This window comes from Zalophus californianus, chromosome 6 (assembly GCF_009762305.2).
Source record: "Zalophus californianus isolate mZalCal1 chromosome 6, mZalCal1.pri.v2, whole genome shotgun sequence".
NCBI lineage: Eukaryota > Metazoa > Chordata > Mammalia > Carnivora > Otariidae > Zalophus > Zalophus californianus.
The window spans coordinates 33,755,317-33,772,309 of record NC_045600.1 but is presented as its reverse complement, the minus strand read 5'-3'; the positions used below and the strand labels follow the sequence as shown (position 1 = coordinate 33,772,309).

General features: G+C 32.9%; 1 protein-coding gene across 11 annotated transcripts in view; it reads left to right on the top strand.

The window, feature by feature from the left end:
- The window catches only part of GPHN (gephyrin), a 624,840-nt gene that overhangs the window by 298,868 nt on the left and 308,979 nt on the right, over positions 1-16,993 (top strand). For 6 of the 11 annotated variants that reach the window (XM_035728122.1, XM_027571274.2, XM_027571270.2 and 3 more), the window contains exon 5: positions 6,737-6,775. The exons of the other annotated variants lie outside the window; for them this stretch is intronic. In XM_035728122.1, the coding sequence (XP_035584015.1) occupies positions 6,737-6,775 (39 nt within the window). The remainder of the gene's footprint in view (positions 1-6,736; positions 6,776-16,993) is intronic. 11 annotated transcript variants of the gene reach the window in all.

Below are 16,993 nucleotides of genomic sequence, written 5' to 3'. Positions count from 1 at the left end.
CTAATACCTGATATACATGGTAAAGCTAAATATAACCGTATTGAACTAGGATTTTGAGTATCTTAAAATTGTTCTGTATAAATAGGATAACTCAACAATATGAAATTGATGAAGCAGGATATCAGAAACCCTTGTAATTGAAGTATTTTAAACTAGATTGAATAAAATACATCACTCTTCTATGGTCAGATAAGGTACATTTTATGCCATTTTAAGCTCTTCCTTTAATTTTTATGAAATAGTTCTGGACATAAAAAATATGTTTCCATGTCTTATCTTTGTCTAAACATGTTGAGATGCAATATGATATAGTGGAAACACTAACAATATAGAGTCAGACATGAATTTGAATCTCAACTCTACCACTAAGTATGAAATTAAGGCAAATTAATCTGTTCCAACTTCATATTTCTCATTTGCTAAATTAGCTAATGCCCACTCTCAGGGTTGTTGTTTCTAGTGATTGAGATTATAAACGTAACCAGTAATAATAACTAACACTTATATATAGCACTTTAGTATGTGTCAGCAGCTGTTTTAAGCATATGTTAATTCATTTAGTCTTCAAAACAACCATATGAGGCAGGTACTATTTTATATCTATTTTAAAGATGGAGTAATGGAGACACAGATCAATTAATTGACTTGCCCAAGGTTATCCAAACTAGTTAAGTGACAATAATGCATGTAAAAAGATCTAGTATAATGCCTGGCACCTTTGTAGATGTTTGGTAAATGTTTATTTTTTTCTTTACCTTTTCCTTCCTCATTTAATTAATATTACCTGTTACCTCTAATTAGATGTGACAGCCCCAAATATTTCTGCTACTAACCCTTGTACTTCTGGTATCTGTTGTTAGCTACTGACATACCTTGTGGATAGTCTAAAAAATAAAGATGTAAGTCAACATTTCCCTACTACTACTTCCAGGCATGGGGTAAAGGAACAATATTAAGAATTTCTAAAGTGTATATGATATGAGGAAGGTGGATTATTAGTGCAGTTGCATTAAGTACCTCTTGATATCCTACCTGAACCTATTTATTTTGTTTTAGGTCTCTAATTCCTCTGTAGTTTAAAGTTCTTGGAATATGGCTTGAATCAGCTGAGATATATGGCATTCAGGGTAGCTCTTCCATAATAGCCCACTTTATAGCTGGGGGTTATAATTATTTTGCATTATCCATTAAAAAACAGCATATGTCTTAGATTATAGGCACATTTATGCACTACCAGATTGCTAAAAACATCATATATAGTTTTTGTTCAGTTTAACAAGTATTTGTCAAGTACCTTGGGCTTCATTGAGTGAGTGCTAAAGTACATGTACTCCTAAAATAGTCACCTGACAAATCAAGACAGTATAAACCTAATATCAGAAATGTGCAGCCAAAAGATTTCTTTAAAGAGAAAGATTAAGAGAAGGCTAAAATTAGTTAATTTTAATTACAATTAATCAGTACTAAAAACTAATTTAAAAATTAATCAGTAAAAATTTTGGACAGGTAATAGTAAAGCTAAAATTAAAGAAGAGAGATAGGATTCAGATTAGGAGAGAAGAGGAAGGACATTACTAATGAGAGTAAGGAAGATGGGGAAATATATGATCAAGCTACAGAGAAAGATAAAATTAAGAAAATCTTCCTAGTTAGAGCAGAGGATTCATTTTACATAGAAGGATGGATAAACTAGACCTGTTATTTTAATCTTTTTCTTAGAACATCTAGAGTAGCACCATCTGTAGAGATGAAAAACAGCAACCGTCCTTATTCCGAGATTCCTTAGAAGCCACAATTCTTAAGTCTAAGTCTACTATCAACCAGTACACACAGTAAAATCATGCCATCAAGTCTCTGTAAAAGTAGATACTTTTTGAGATGTCATTTATTCAAATACACATCAACACATTCCTCAGTAGGACTAACTTCATTCTTTTTGAGGATTTTTTAAAATGTTTTTTGTTTTGTTTTGAAGTCCTGATTTAATCTACAGACCTAGTGACTATCCACACCATTATTCGTAGATAAAACTGAAACTGCTGTGAAGCATCAAGTTCCAGTTTTTTGATTTGTTGTTTGGAAACATTTTCTCATCACAGATCTTGTCAGTGATGTATCTCAAGTTAGCTTAGTGTTTTATATAAAATTACAAACTATATAAAAAAATAGAGAAATCACAGTATCTCAGAGTTTGAAAAGAATTCAAAGGCCATTATGTTCAAAGTCCTAGCATACCTTTTCATCATTCCCAACCTTTGTCTGAACATCTCAATTGCTACGTCTTCCATCTGGGAGTTTGTTGCTTTTGCAACTCTGTTGTTTGAAAGTACAAACATATCAAACTGAAACCTGGTGCCTTATCCTTTCTACCTCATGGTTCTAATTCTTCTTTGCACTGTACAAAGAATGTAAATTTCTTTTTTACATGATAGTTCTCCTAATATTTGAAGATAAATATCATATTTTCCCCTTAAGTCCAATTACTTTTGTATTTTTTTGCATTCTTTTTTTTCACCAGACACAATCTTTCCCAAGATATTCAACCTCTATTTTATTTATGCATTAAAAAGAAAAGCTCCTTGGTATAATTGTACCAGGGGAAAGGTAAAGATACAAAATTCAGTCATTTAGATAAAGTAATTAGGGCAATAAGTGACATTGAATTTAAAACTATTACATTGGAAGGCTTATATTCCACATAGTAAGAATAAAAAGGGAAAGGTACATTGTTCCTCAAGGTCAGAATTTTAGAATTTTGAGCGTAAGGCAAAACCAGAAATTTCATATATGAAGAACTCATATATATAATATTGTTTTCATTCCCTTAAGTATGTTTCTTAGTTTTATGCCTATTCTGTATGAGAATATGTACTTAGCTTTTGGAGGCCCTTAAGATGATCATTATCAGTAAACATACAAATAATTACAAATACACTTATTATGGTAAATTCCATATCTATTTAGAAAACTCTTGCTAGAAAAGTAGTATTGCCCATATAAACCATTTGTGAGGCAGCATAACAAAGTATTTAAGAGCACAGACTACTTGGGTTTGAATCCTAGATCTACCTTTTACTAGTGACCTTATACAACTTCCTTAACTTGCTATATACCTCAGTTTTCTTATGTGTAAAATAGAAAGAGTAAGAGTACTTACCTCATAGGATAGTTATACTATGTGAACTAACATAAGTAAAACACTAAAAAAGTATTTATTTGCTACATAAATATTTGCTATTATTACCTACAATAGAAATATAGCTTTAGCTTAAAAATAAGTAGATAATGGTTGAATAAATATTGAAAGAATTTTCTCTAGGGAAAAAAATCCAGTAGGATAGAACCTAAAGTATACAATGGTATAGCTGTGGGAAAGGACAAAGAAATAGACATGACATGCTAAATATTGATCTTTACCTTGAATTTATCAGAGTGAGTATCTTGAAATCATCTTTCCAGCTCATCGTTACAAGCCTACTCTCGTAAAATGAGCAGAGGCTGGCATGCCAGAATACTTCAGTTTTACAAAATATATACTAAGACAATGACAACAAAATATCATTAAATATTTTACAAATATAAAGTGCCAAAAGCATATTTATCTAGAGATATAGTTGTAGGAATGAAGTTTTTAGGATATTCCTTTCTTCATTATCTGGAATCAAGAATGTGAATTCATGTCTCTATAGTAAACCTCCATCTATAAAACAGACTTAATGTTGCTTTTCACACAAAATGTAAAAGATAACAACAAATGGATTTATACCTGTCAAGTCCTCTGAGCTTCTTAGAATGCCACTGTAGAACAGCAGAATATTTGTGACTTTATGTTATTGCCTACCACAAAAAGAAACTGATAGGGAGTCAGAAAGTAGATTCAGATAACAAAATAAACTATTTGGAATGATTCTAATAATTTTACCAATATTATTTTCTCATGTTGGAACTTGGAAAGAGCATGGCTGATATTAAAGAGAAGAGGACAAAATGCCCAGTGAAGGGAGTAACCATTTTAGATAATCATAGTAACTGACACACAGGTGGCAATTTAGGGGAAGATTTCTTTAAAAGATGCTGAGAAGAAAGAAGCAGTAAAGCTGTTGGAAGTATGGAGTTCGAAAATGAACTGCTGTCAGTTTCATGAAGATACCAAAGGTCAAGATAGCAATGTGAAAGAAGCAGTTGATAATATTGTGCTGCAAGGACCAATTGTTGTAAGAGGCCATAAATTATATTTCTTTATGAAGATTAAAGGTAGCATTATAGTGCTGGGTGTCATTGAGATAATTTGTTTCCCCCTTACCTTCTCCACCCCTTTCCATAAGTTTGATTGTAGCATATGATATACTTGTATGTCTTAATCCTTAAGGTGAAACTTTATGTAAGGAAAGGTAAGACAGGTGATTATGAGGTGATTTTGAATAGGGTTTTGCAAATTTTTAAAATACTTTTCTATAAAAGTATTGCTTGTGGTGATTGAAGACTACAGTTGTTTAGGAGACCCCATTATAATGAGGTCAGTTTAGTATAACCCCATTGATGAGGTTCAAAAGAGATTCACATCATGCCGATTTCCCACTATTGTTAAACAGGGTATGTTAAATAGGATATTGGTTAATTATGTGATACTTCAATATGAACTCTCTTTGTGGGCCTTGTTTACTTTCTCATTCCCTTCCTTTTTGCCATGTTTAAGATTTATCTTTACCTATACTGTACCCTAACCCTTAAGATGCGGCTGCTTTTGTAGGGTCGATAGATGTATGAATATCACCACCAGTATTAAATACCATTTAGAGGAATGAGAAGGCTACTTTTATATATACTGAAAGCAGATCCTAGTATAAATGCATCTTCCCTCTTAGGTGTATCTTCAGCGACAGCAGCAACAGTATTAAAAATAATGCTCTAGTTTATCATTGCTTAAACTTTGGTTATTACTCTTTGCCTTCTACATATAAAATACCAGTGAACAGGGGTCAGCACACTTATTCTGTAGAGGTCCAGACAATAAATACTTTAGGCTTTGTGGGTTCTGTACTCTCTATCATAACTACTCAACTCTGCCAGCCCTCTGGCACAAAAGCCACTGTAAGATGATATAAATGAATGAGCCTCACTGTGCCCCAATAAATATTTATGGATACTGAAATTGGATTTCATATAATTTTCACATGTCATGAAATATTATTCTTCTTTTGTTTTTTTTTCAATCATTTAAAAACTTAAAATCACTCTTAGATTGAAGGCGATGCAAAAAACAGGCAGCAGGCAGGATTTGTCCCCTTGGATATGATTTGCCAACCCCTATTTTGGAATATTCCTACCTTATAGTGTACTAGTATCTCCTCTGTTAATCAAAGGCTCATAGCAAGTGAGCTTTCAGAAGAATGCTCTGAGGATTTAAGACAGAAAGGTAATGCACCGCAAGAAATTAGCACTTCATAGATTCAAATATATCTTGAGTGCCTGCTGTATATATGCCAGGCATTGTTCAAGATGCTGCAGATATAGCAATAAACAAAGAAGTCAAAAGTCCCTGCCTTTATGAAATTTACATTTTAGTGGGTGACACAAATATAGGGGTAAACAAAAAAATGTATAGTATTAGAGATGGTGATAAGTACTGTGGATAAAAATAAACCATGGAAGGTGAATAGATAGTGCAGGCAGGAAGGAGAGTTGTAATTTTTAAAAAGCCATCAAGGAGGGCTTTATTGATAAGGCGACATTTGAGCAAAGACATAAAGGAGGAGAGGGAGCAAGCCATGGATCATGTAGAATCTGTATGCCACCCTTAGTATAATGGAGAGTTTTGAGCAGAGGTACTACATAATTTGACTTACATTTTAATAGGGAAACAATTTAGGAGGCTATTGAATTAATCCAGGTGAAAAATGATAGTGATTTAGACCAATGATAGAGGTGAAGGTAGTGAGAAATACATTATTTATATATTTTGAAGATAGAGGTAACATGAAATAAGAGAAAGAGAGAAGTCAAGTATAAGACCCAGGATTTTGACTAGGGCAATTGAAAAGATGGAATTGCCATTTACTGAAATGGAAAATACTGTGGAAAGGGTAGGTTTGACTAGAAAGATCAGTTTTAATTTGGTCATGGAAACAAACTACTTTTAGATATCCAAGTGGAGATGTTAAATTGGCAATTAGACAGATGCATCTGGAGTTCAGAAAAGTCTAAGATGGAGACTTTTTAAAAAATCATCAGCATCTTAATAGAATTAAAATCCATGACAATGAGATCATCAAGGTATTTACTAGTATTACTATTTATTTATTGGTATTACTGCCCTTCCTTTTTTCCCTCATCCACTTTCAAAGAGGTAGGTAGTGTCTAGTAACCTATCCCCTCTGCTCACTCACAAATAGCAAGGATCCCACTGAATCAGAAACCTGACGTACACAGGAAGTACTATTAGTTGGCCATCCTCAAATTTTGCCATGGTATAAACATGGGAGTGAGTTTTCCCAAGTACCTCCTTGCTGGAAACTGTTTGCACTGGAGGTAAGTGTGAGAGGGGAGGTTGTGGGAAATGATGGGGTGAGGGCTTCCTAAACCTTTTCCAAATCTCAGAAATTGTTGATTCTGAGGAATGGAGAAGGTTCAGGCTGGTTCTAATTTCCCTGAACCAGTTCATACAGCCCTAAATTTGACCTGCTTTCCTCAAACTGGGAGTCAGAAATCCCTTTTCTCTTCTGTTTTTCTGCTGCAGAAATTCCCAACATTCCCATTTTGTGGGCTCCAGAAAGGGGTAAGCGAAGACTTCAATCCCAGCCAATCATTTCCAGATTAATAATTTTTAGTGTTTTGGTTTTTTTTTTATCATCATAAAGAATGCTTGGACCCATTTTTCCCATCCATTTAATTTCCTTGTGGATTGTTATGTATCTATGTTCTAGGATCATTCTGTATCCCTGGGCAATAGAGTTCAGATTCATCTGCTATTTCCATTTGTGTGCTATTCTCTTGTGGATTCTCATATGCAGTTTATTGATGACTGTTTCCTAGATGAAAGAAACCCAGTTCAGGAGACTGCTTTATTCTCGATTTCATCTTTTCCTGAATGGTGTTTTTGTTCCCCTGCTGACAGCTTTTTCCTACCCTACACAACTGCTTCTGATGATCTGTCATTGCTTCTCTGCTGTTCTGTCTTACTGCTTTGACTGCCTTTGATTTTTGCCTCTACTTTTTGCCCCACTTTATGCATTTGCTGAATGATTTGCATTCTTCACTTACTGGTACTTTGTCTATCAGTAGATGGCCTGATACTGCCATATCCATCAGCTATTTTAGCATTTTAGACTACCCAGCCCTGTTTATCTGCTCTCCTACCATTTATATCATGGCTTCCAAGTGCTATGCCATCTGCCTGCTTGATCTTGCCCTGCCCAATCTATGCCTGTAATATTATAAGTAAGTTCAGATTGTTTAGCACTTCTGCTACCTATCTCCACTTGTCTTATGCCACTAAGTTGGACTGCTAACTGAGTTTGCTTGACTACTGTCTCCTTTACCTATTTGCTGCACATGGCTGCTCCATTAATTAACTTGAGACATTGCATTCATCTCCTCTGTACTCAGCCTTGCAACTTGCTGATCGGCTCATATTGCCTCCTTTATACTTTTCTGCATCTGGTAAATCACTGGCATTGTTCCTCTGTTGTCTTGTAACCCTGATCAGATTTTATTTCCAAGAAAAGTGTTGCCTACGTATTGTCCAAACATAACTTAGAAATAGGAAAATGCTTCACTATTTAACAGTCCAGTCCAGTTTACTCCTAAACTGACTTTTAAACTATCACCCATCCTTTCTGCTTTTTTAAACAACTCCACATTCTTCCCTTTATTTAGCAATAGATTTTTTTCAAATAATTTATCATCTTTGCTTCAGTTGAGCTTTCACATCATATATTATGTGCTTTTGTTTCTTGTATATGGGATCTTTCAATGATTTTCCATATATTAAATTTATTTCCTATTTTATTTTCCATGTTTCAGGGCTTCATGAGGATGAGTTACTCCTACTAATTTTATCCTTTTTAGTAAGACTGGAAGAATTTTTTAAAACTTAAAAGTTTCATCTCAAAAAAATAATAAATTTAGTCATAGTTCTTTGTGGTTAGATTAAAGTAGCTTTCCACCCTGCTCCATTTTTCCTTTGAGAATATCATTTCCCAGCCACCCCATAATTTATGTAATATCAGTTCTTTAGAGATCCTTTTGATGTATTTATCTTTCCCTCCTTTTAGACTATATTTTCTTGTGTGTGGGTAAACTTTAAATTGACTTTCCCATTATTTGCTAAGTACTTGACATCTGAAAAGAACTTGGAATACAAAATTATTTGCTTGAAGCTTGATGTCTTATTTACTTACATTTAAATGAAAAACAGGATCAAACAAGAAGTGAAGAATTTTGGTGAAACTTGCAAACAATTTCAAAAGTCTAAGGAAATTGAAAGTGGGGTGTGTGTGTGTGTGTGTGTGCAAGTGTGTGTGTATAGATTTGAAGTGTTCTTTGTACTTTTGAGGTGTTCTTTGTGTGTATGTATCCACAACATCATTGTGCTTAAGTGTGGAAAATTCTGAGTATCCATATTAAATTTTATTTTATTTTTATGAAAAATGAAATGGAAAAGGAAAAGGAAAAAGCTAAAAAGAGAGTGATAAATTTAGGGAATATAGAAAAAGGGTATGGACTTTTTTTCCTTTTCCTTTAATAATAGAGATAAAATTAGTATGAAGAAAAAGTCTGTAGAAAAGTCAAGAAAATAATTTCAGTAGCTTTTTATTTTTTTTATTGTGGCAAAATACACATAACATAAAATTTACTGTTTTAACCATTTTAAGTATACAATTCAGTGGCATTAGTACATTTTGTACAACCATTACCACTGTTTCCCGAACTTTTTCATCATGCAAAACAGAAACTCGGTACCCATTAAACAGTAATCCCCCATTTCTCTTTCCCCCACCCCCTGGTAACCTTTGTTTTAGTATCTGTCTCAGAATTTGCCTATTCTAGGATTTGCCCCATATAAGTAGAATCATACAAATTTTGGCCTTCTGTGTTTGACTTATTTCACTTAACATAGTATTTTCAAGGTTCATCCATGTGGTAGCATATATCAGAATTTTCTTCCTTTTTAAGACTAATATTCCATTTATGTGTATACTACAATTTGTTTATCCATTCATCTGTTGATAGACAACACTTAAGTTGTTTCCATTTTTTTGGCTATTATGAATAATACTGCCATTAGCATTGGTGTGCAAGGGTCTGTTTTTCTTTTCATTCTTTGGGTATTTATGTAGAAGTGAACTCCATAGCTTTTAATATTCTTGTCTAAGAGGAAATTAAAGACCTCAGGGGAACTATATAAGTAACATGAAAGATGGTTAAGTCCAAGATATTTATGAGAAACAGAAGAAATTATAAACTTTTAGGAAGACATAGAAGACCAAGTGAAATTTGGAAGACCTTACATTCTAAGAATGAAAGGGAGAATGAAATTGGACAGATGATTCATGTTTGAAGGACAGCAAAGATGATTCTGAAGGACATTGAATTAAAATATATACCAACTTTAGGACAGATGATGGCAAGTCTTTGAGATGGAATAATGCAGACTTTTAAAGAAGTAAGCATTTGAAAGGCAAGGTTTAAATGAAGATAATGGGATTGAGATGAGGCAACTAGGTTACACGTTTATAGGAACCAGCATCACTAACAGGAATTCATTTTAAATTCACTGATACTCAATTCTGGATACCCAGTTTTCTACCTATAGAGATTTTTCTAAAAAGATGCCTTTGACCCAACCCCCAGAGATTCTGTTTCAGTAGGTTGGAGATATGGTTTAGGCAATATGTGTATGCATGTACGTGTGTTTTAATCCACTGGTAAAACACAATGTGAGTTAAATTGAACTCTATACCATAGTATCCTAGACCTTACAGGAGTTCCAAAAGTTGGGAAGAATTGGTCTTGTCTTTAAGGAGTTTAAAACTGAAGTAGTTAAATATGCAATAAAAATGGATTTAGGAAAGAAGACTTTGAATCCATTAGGTGATAATGTTTTCACTTGTTAACAATTTTTTGGTGATTTTACATACTTTGTCTAGCTTTTCTCAGCCAAGATTTCTCATCTAAACTATCAAACACAAAAAAATGATTTGAGGGGCTTCTCAATTCTCCCAAGAGTGGTACATAAACTAGTACTATTCTATATGCGTAGGAGAGAAGTTAATTTATAATTTCCAATAATTCTCTCAGAACCTGTTTTTAAAAGGCTTGTTCTGTGCTATGTAGTCTGTTAGGAGTATGTAACACAAAGATAAGGCCTTGTTCTCAAGGAGCTTACATTCCAAAAGAAGGGAAAAGACATTTAACAACAACAACAAAATGCATTTCTAGTATCATTTCAAAATTTTGTTATTTTCTTCTAGTTCTTCAGAGAAAATATTCAGAGTCAGAGTAATTGTGTATAAGGAAATCCTTTCACTTCTTCTAAGCTTCAGTGATTCGGAGTAAGAATGCCTTCTATAATTAATGCCTCATCACAACTGAAGGATTCTGGTAATAGTTTAAATGCCAATAAGGATCTCTTTAATTTTGAAACCTGGAGTATTCAGTGGCAATTAGTGATTTCATTGGTAGCTGTTAATAAATAGCATTATCTAAACCCAATGTTATTAATTTTATAGTGGAAAAGTAGAGAATGACTAGAAAAAAACTGATAACTAATGTTCAGGAGGTTGTTCTTGAATGTTATTGCAAGCACAATGAGGTATTCTCCTCTTGGGCGTATAGCTACATACCAATATTGAAAATGTTTGGGAATTTAATTCATTCTCACTGTCAACTAAAACTAGCTTGAATTCCTGGTGTCAGAAGTTTCAGTTATATTCATTAGTTTTTATTATGAATTTGATTAATTAGCCATTTGAATTAGGAATTTATCTGTCCTCCCTATATTAATGGGTGCCATCAAACTTGAGAGCAGTAAGCTTCATTCCTTTTGGCTCTCTAATTCACAATGATTGCTTTAAGGGAATCTCTTTAAAGTGCTTATACCTAAGATAAGTTTTAGTAACCTATTTTTTCCTCCCATCTCCTGATGTCCTACTAAAGTTATTTATTTTGTCAGCACAGGTGAGGGAAGATCAAAGTTCTCATGTCAGGAGAGAAGGACCAAAATAGAAATTACATCCAGATTTAACTTGTTTTCTTAAAAAAGTGAATAATTCTAAAAGATTTTGCTTCACTTGTATTTATTCTGGGAAACATTTTTAGTGCAAAATAAAGATTATGCAGAAATTTTAAGGTATAAGATCTGGGATAAAGGAAAATATAAGTAACATTTTATTAGTAATAAATATACTTTTCCTTTTCTTGTGAAAACTGAAAATAATGTTATATAATGTGTTTCTTTTTTGTGAAAGTTAACTTGAAAAGGCAATTTTCCTATCACAGCCTTTTTAGGACTCAAGTCTGTTTTACATTTAATAACAAGAAAATCCCCTAAATTTCCTTGCTATTAAGAGATTCTTTGTAGGCAACTACTCCTAACGAACAAGTTGTCATTCTTTCCTGAAGACAGTGGGGCAAATTCAGGACCTTGCAAAGGAAGATATAGCTTCCTTACATAAACATTTTATGGAAGTAGTTTTACTCTTTCGGTTTTGAATATAGACCATGACAACAGCAGTCACTAATAGCTAGACTCTACATCCCCTAATCTCTTTCTCTCCTCTTTGCTATCCCACCATCAAATATTTCAATGTTGCTAGCAAAAATTAATGTATTACACCTGTGGCACAGAGGTCCAGTGGAGCGAGAAAGATCATTGTGAGAAGTTCATTGCGTCATCTATGGCAACTATTTGATACAAAGATCCTTTATGTATATTTAATAGTATTTAATTTCATGAATATCAAAATCAGTACTTGAAAAGTTCACTAGTTAGATATTTGAAAGTATACAAAATACAAACCATCCAATTTTGTGTTTATCTCTGAACACTTTTTAGATTTCTTATAATATTTCGTCTTTATGAAGAAATAGAGATATAGAGATTATGTTTTATTCATGTCAGCAGTATAAAAACATCTCAGATGTTCAGGAATCAATTTTTCTTTGGTTTGTTTCTAGCCATACAATAGTAGATATGTATTTACTTTGCAGTTAGAGGTAATAATCCCAATATAGATATCTTAAGCAAATATTCTGAAAGAAAAAATCTCTTATAAGTTAAATTTGTATTTTCTCATTCTCAACTCAATGCCTTCTGATCAAAATTAAGATTGATCTTGTGAGAAAGTAAAAGTAAAAAGCCTTTTTAGCTATCTTCTCATTATGATTAGTTACTAAAAAGTAAAATTTAAGACCATCTGCAGAGAGCTCCTATTTTATTAACAAGAAAATTTGTCTTCAAATTTCCATACCTCCCGGTTAGTGTTAGAGTATTAGGAACACTGTATAACATAGTATTTTGTATGTGGTAAGTATTTAATAAAAGCATAAAATGGTGACATTTTTATTGTGACACAATATTAAAGATGAGATTTTAAAGTATTAAAGATGAGAAAAGTATATGGTCATTTAGGAGAAAGAAAAGGTGAAGATTTTTAAATATTTATCTTGCCTTTTATTAATAATATTAAAAGAAACACCTGGTTTTTTCTGAATATATATTTCTGATTATAATGTTTTTTCCCAAAAAGAATTTGGGAAATACAGGAAGCAAAATGACGTAAATAAAAATCATGAATAATCTTGACACCTAGTTATTGCCTAGGACTAATTGATTAGTCTTCACATTGGATACCCATCGTATATACAAGGTTTATATCTTGGGTTTCTTAATCACATCATCCCAACTGTTATCCTATCTACTAAAATTTGTAGTTTACTTACTCTATGCCAAGCATTGTGATAAGCACTTTATATAATATCTTATTTAATCCTAATAACAAACCACATGAGTACCACTTAAGAAAATTAGTTTTAGAAAGATTAAATCATAAAATAACTCAGATCACAGTGCCAGTAGAAGGTAATAGAATTAGAATTTCAGCTAGGTAGTCTTGACTCCATAGTTCTTGCTTTTTAACCACTCTCTTTTTTATATAAATTAAGCTTTTTTCCTTTTTAAAATTTTTTTTTATTTTATTTATTTTTTTATTTTATTATGTTATGTTAATCACCATACATTACATCATTAGTTTTTGATGTAGTGTTCCATGATTCATTGTTTGTGTATAACACCCAGTGCTCCATTCAATATGTGCCCTCTTTAATACCCATCACCAGGCTAACCCATCCCCCCAACCCCCTCCCCTCTAGAACCCTCAGTTTCTCAGAGTCCATCGTCTCTCATGGTTCGTCTCCCCCTCCAATTCCCCGCCCCCACTCCGTAGGAAGGGAAAAATTAAGCTTTTTTCCATTTAATAACTGTAATACCAAAAAACGGCCGGGGTGGGGTGGAGTTGTCAATCACTACAGAGTATAAACAAGCTATGATTAATTTAAGTTCCCTGTCTGAACCATTTAGGCTCTTTCTTATTTCCTGTATTCCTATCATTCTTTTTATATAAATTGTCAAAAATATCTCTGATTATTGCTTTAGAAATATTTCCTTAAAATAGAATAACTGATTAAAAATTAAGTTTCATAATACATACTGCCAAATTGCCCTCTAGAATATATGTACATATTTATATGTTCATACTCTCAGTTTATGGAACTGAACATTCATTATCATTTTTAATCTTAACAATTTGATAAAAATTATATGGCTTTATTGGCATATTGTAGACTAATAATGAGATTAAATACTTGTCTTTGTCTAGTTTTTTTTTTTCTTTTATATATTGCCCATTTTCTTTGTTTTCTTTTGGTTCAGTAGCCTATTCTTAAAAACTGATTCTAGTTACAATGAGAAGTTTAAGAAAGTGCTTGTCAGGAAATAATTTTTGCAGAATGAGATTTATATTTTAACTATTTCATTTTGACACATAAATATAGATATACATAAATATACAGTTTATTTTCTCTTTTTTCAAACTTTATTAACGTAATAGTACTCAATTATTTCCTTACTTACCCTCTTACAGCAGAGGTCAAGCCCAAAACACATCCTGAATCAAAGGCATGCAGTTAATAAAGTACAAACATTATTTTCTAACAAGCTAGTTATGCCCTTTGTGAGTTTTTTCTTTTTTTCCATAGCTGATGCACAATAGTTTATTTTCTAACTATTCATTTTTTATGGAATGTTCATGTTAAATACTTTGTAGATAGAAAATTATTGAATCTTAATATTCTAGAATTAATTGTCCTTTCATAGATAATAAGCTTTGCAAAATTTATGATTAGGACATTGAATATACATGGCTACTATAGCAATCATTTTATTTATTTATTTTTAAGATTTTATTTATTTATTTGATAGAGACACAGCGAGAGAGGGAACACAAGCAGAGGGAGTGGGAGAGGGAGAAGCAGGCTTCCCACCGAGCAGGGAGCCCAATACGGGGCTTGATCCCAGGACCCTGGGATCATGACCTGAGCAGAAGGCAGACACTTAACGACTGAGCCACCCAGGTGCCCCACAATCATTTTTTTTTAAATACCAAATACACAGTCCTTCTATTTATACAATTTTTTGCTTGGCAAACTCATTTTTCTTCAGAGGAATTCCAAAAGAAATAATATTCTAGCATGCAATTAATGTGAGTTACCATTTGATTATCTAGACATTTAAGGCATTCATACACTTTTTCAGATATGTAAAGCTTAATTCCCCTCGAGTGTTCAAAAGATCCCTTTTCTTTCTTTTTTTTTTTTTTTTAGTTGCCCCTAACATGCAAATCACTTCATGCCCAAAGTTTTTCAGTAAGTGAACTGTTTAACACTTGGCTTGAATTTTTCCATAGAAAGATTTATTTATATAACTGATTCTCAACCTGGGGATTTTTTGGACCCTGAGGAACGTTTGGCAATGCCTAATGACGTTTTGGGTTGTCATAACTGAAGGGTTGCTACTGACATTAGTTGAATAGAAGCCAGGGATGCTGGTAAACATCCTACAATGCACTGAACAATCCTTACAACAGAGAATTTTCCAGCCCAAAATGTAATAGTGCAGAAATTGAGAAATCCTCATTTACATAATATTATTGAGTACTTATTAACTGCCAGGCACTGTGCTTGGGGCTGGGGACACATGGGTAGAAAGTTATGATCATAGTACTCAAAGAAGTTACATTATGGTTAGGAAATGGAAGGAATTGGATAAATAAACTATAACATGATATAGTAATGGTGTGTATGTGATATATTAGGAGTAGGATAAAGTTCATCTGAGGGAGTTAGGGAAATTTTCAAAGAAGTGATATTGGAACTGTTGTTATTGCTGTTTTTCTTATTTTTATCATTGTTTACCTTTTACGTTAAGTTTACTAAAAGCACACAAATAGCATAGTTACAACTTAATGGATTTTCAAAAAATGAACATACCTGTGTGACCAGCAGGCAGATCAAGAAACCAGATTGTCAACATCCCAGATTGTGCCCCCTCTTGTGGTCCTTTCAGTAACAGCCCAACCTTCAAGAGTATTACAGTTTTTACTTTTGGCATCATTGATTGTTTTTGTTTTTTAGTAAACTTTATACAAATGAAATTTTATACTGTGTAATGTGTCTGGATTCTTTTGCTCAACATTATGTTTGTAAAATTGATTTGTTGCATGTAGTTGTTTGTTCATTATTACTACCATACAATAATCCATTGTATGAATATGCCAATATATATTTATCTACTGTAAAGAAACAATTGCTGAAATCCTAAGTCTGCTAATAGGTCAGTCTGGCTGCAGAATGGGTTTTGAAGGGGAACTGGCAAGAGAGAGCCTGGAGGTAGGTAAGGCCAAATGATGGACACTGTGTCATATAAAAGGCATTTGGGTTTTTTCTAGTAGAAAGTGAAGATTTTTTTTGAAAGATGTTAAACAGCAACGAATGTAGTGAGATTTGCATTTTAGAAAGACCATTTTGGCAGCAGAGTAGAGGATGGATTGAATGGTAATAAACTTAGCTATTAACATTAATCGGGAGGTTATTGAAATATTCAAACAAAGGATGCTGAGTAGCTAAAGGCAGACAAGGGTAGAAAGAAACAGATGACTTTCTTAGGATAAAACTAATAGCACTTTTTGACTAACTGGATATGAAATTTGCAGAAGATAGTTTCCTGAGCCAACCTTCAAAAGCCTATGTGTGTTACTGAAATACAAAATGTGTACAGTAAAGAAAAATAATTCAATGTTAGCAATTAAAATTGAATTCAAAATAACATCCAAATTTATCTATAGTGTTTGAACTTGTAGAAAAACATATGTCATTAGTTGAGAATTAACAAATTGATGAAAATCTTCATGGAGAATCTGTAAGAATATTGGCTACAATCTAGGACAAGTCTAGACTAATGGTATTGGCTTTTTATTTGTTTTCATTTTAATTTAAAATTTGTAACTTTTTTCTGTTGTTTCATATTTTCACTATTTTTATTTTATTTTTATCTTACACTAAATTTATACATTTATTTGTGAATAAGGTGGTTTTCGGCTCAGGAAGAAAAAATGAGACAAGAAGTGTGTGTGTTCTTGTGTACACCAAAAAGCAAGAGTTGAGAGAGGAAAGGAAAAAAGGAGTTAAAATATTGTATCCATATGAATGAGAAGAGACTGTCTGAGATGGAATTTACAGAATTCCCAGTTGTTATTTCTAGGTTGGAAGATTGCTGCATTTTACTTTTGTTTGTGCATGCATCCCTAGAGAGAATAAAGGCAGTGAGTCAGAAAGTTCCCCATAGTCACCAGGCAATAGTGTCATTACAAAGATGTATTTATTGCTGAGACAGTGGTTAAGATAGTTGGCTCTTTGTGACCCAGAAAATGAGTGCAAT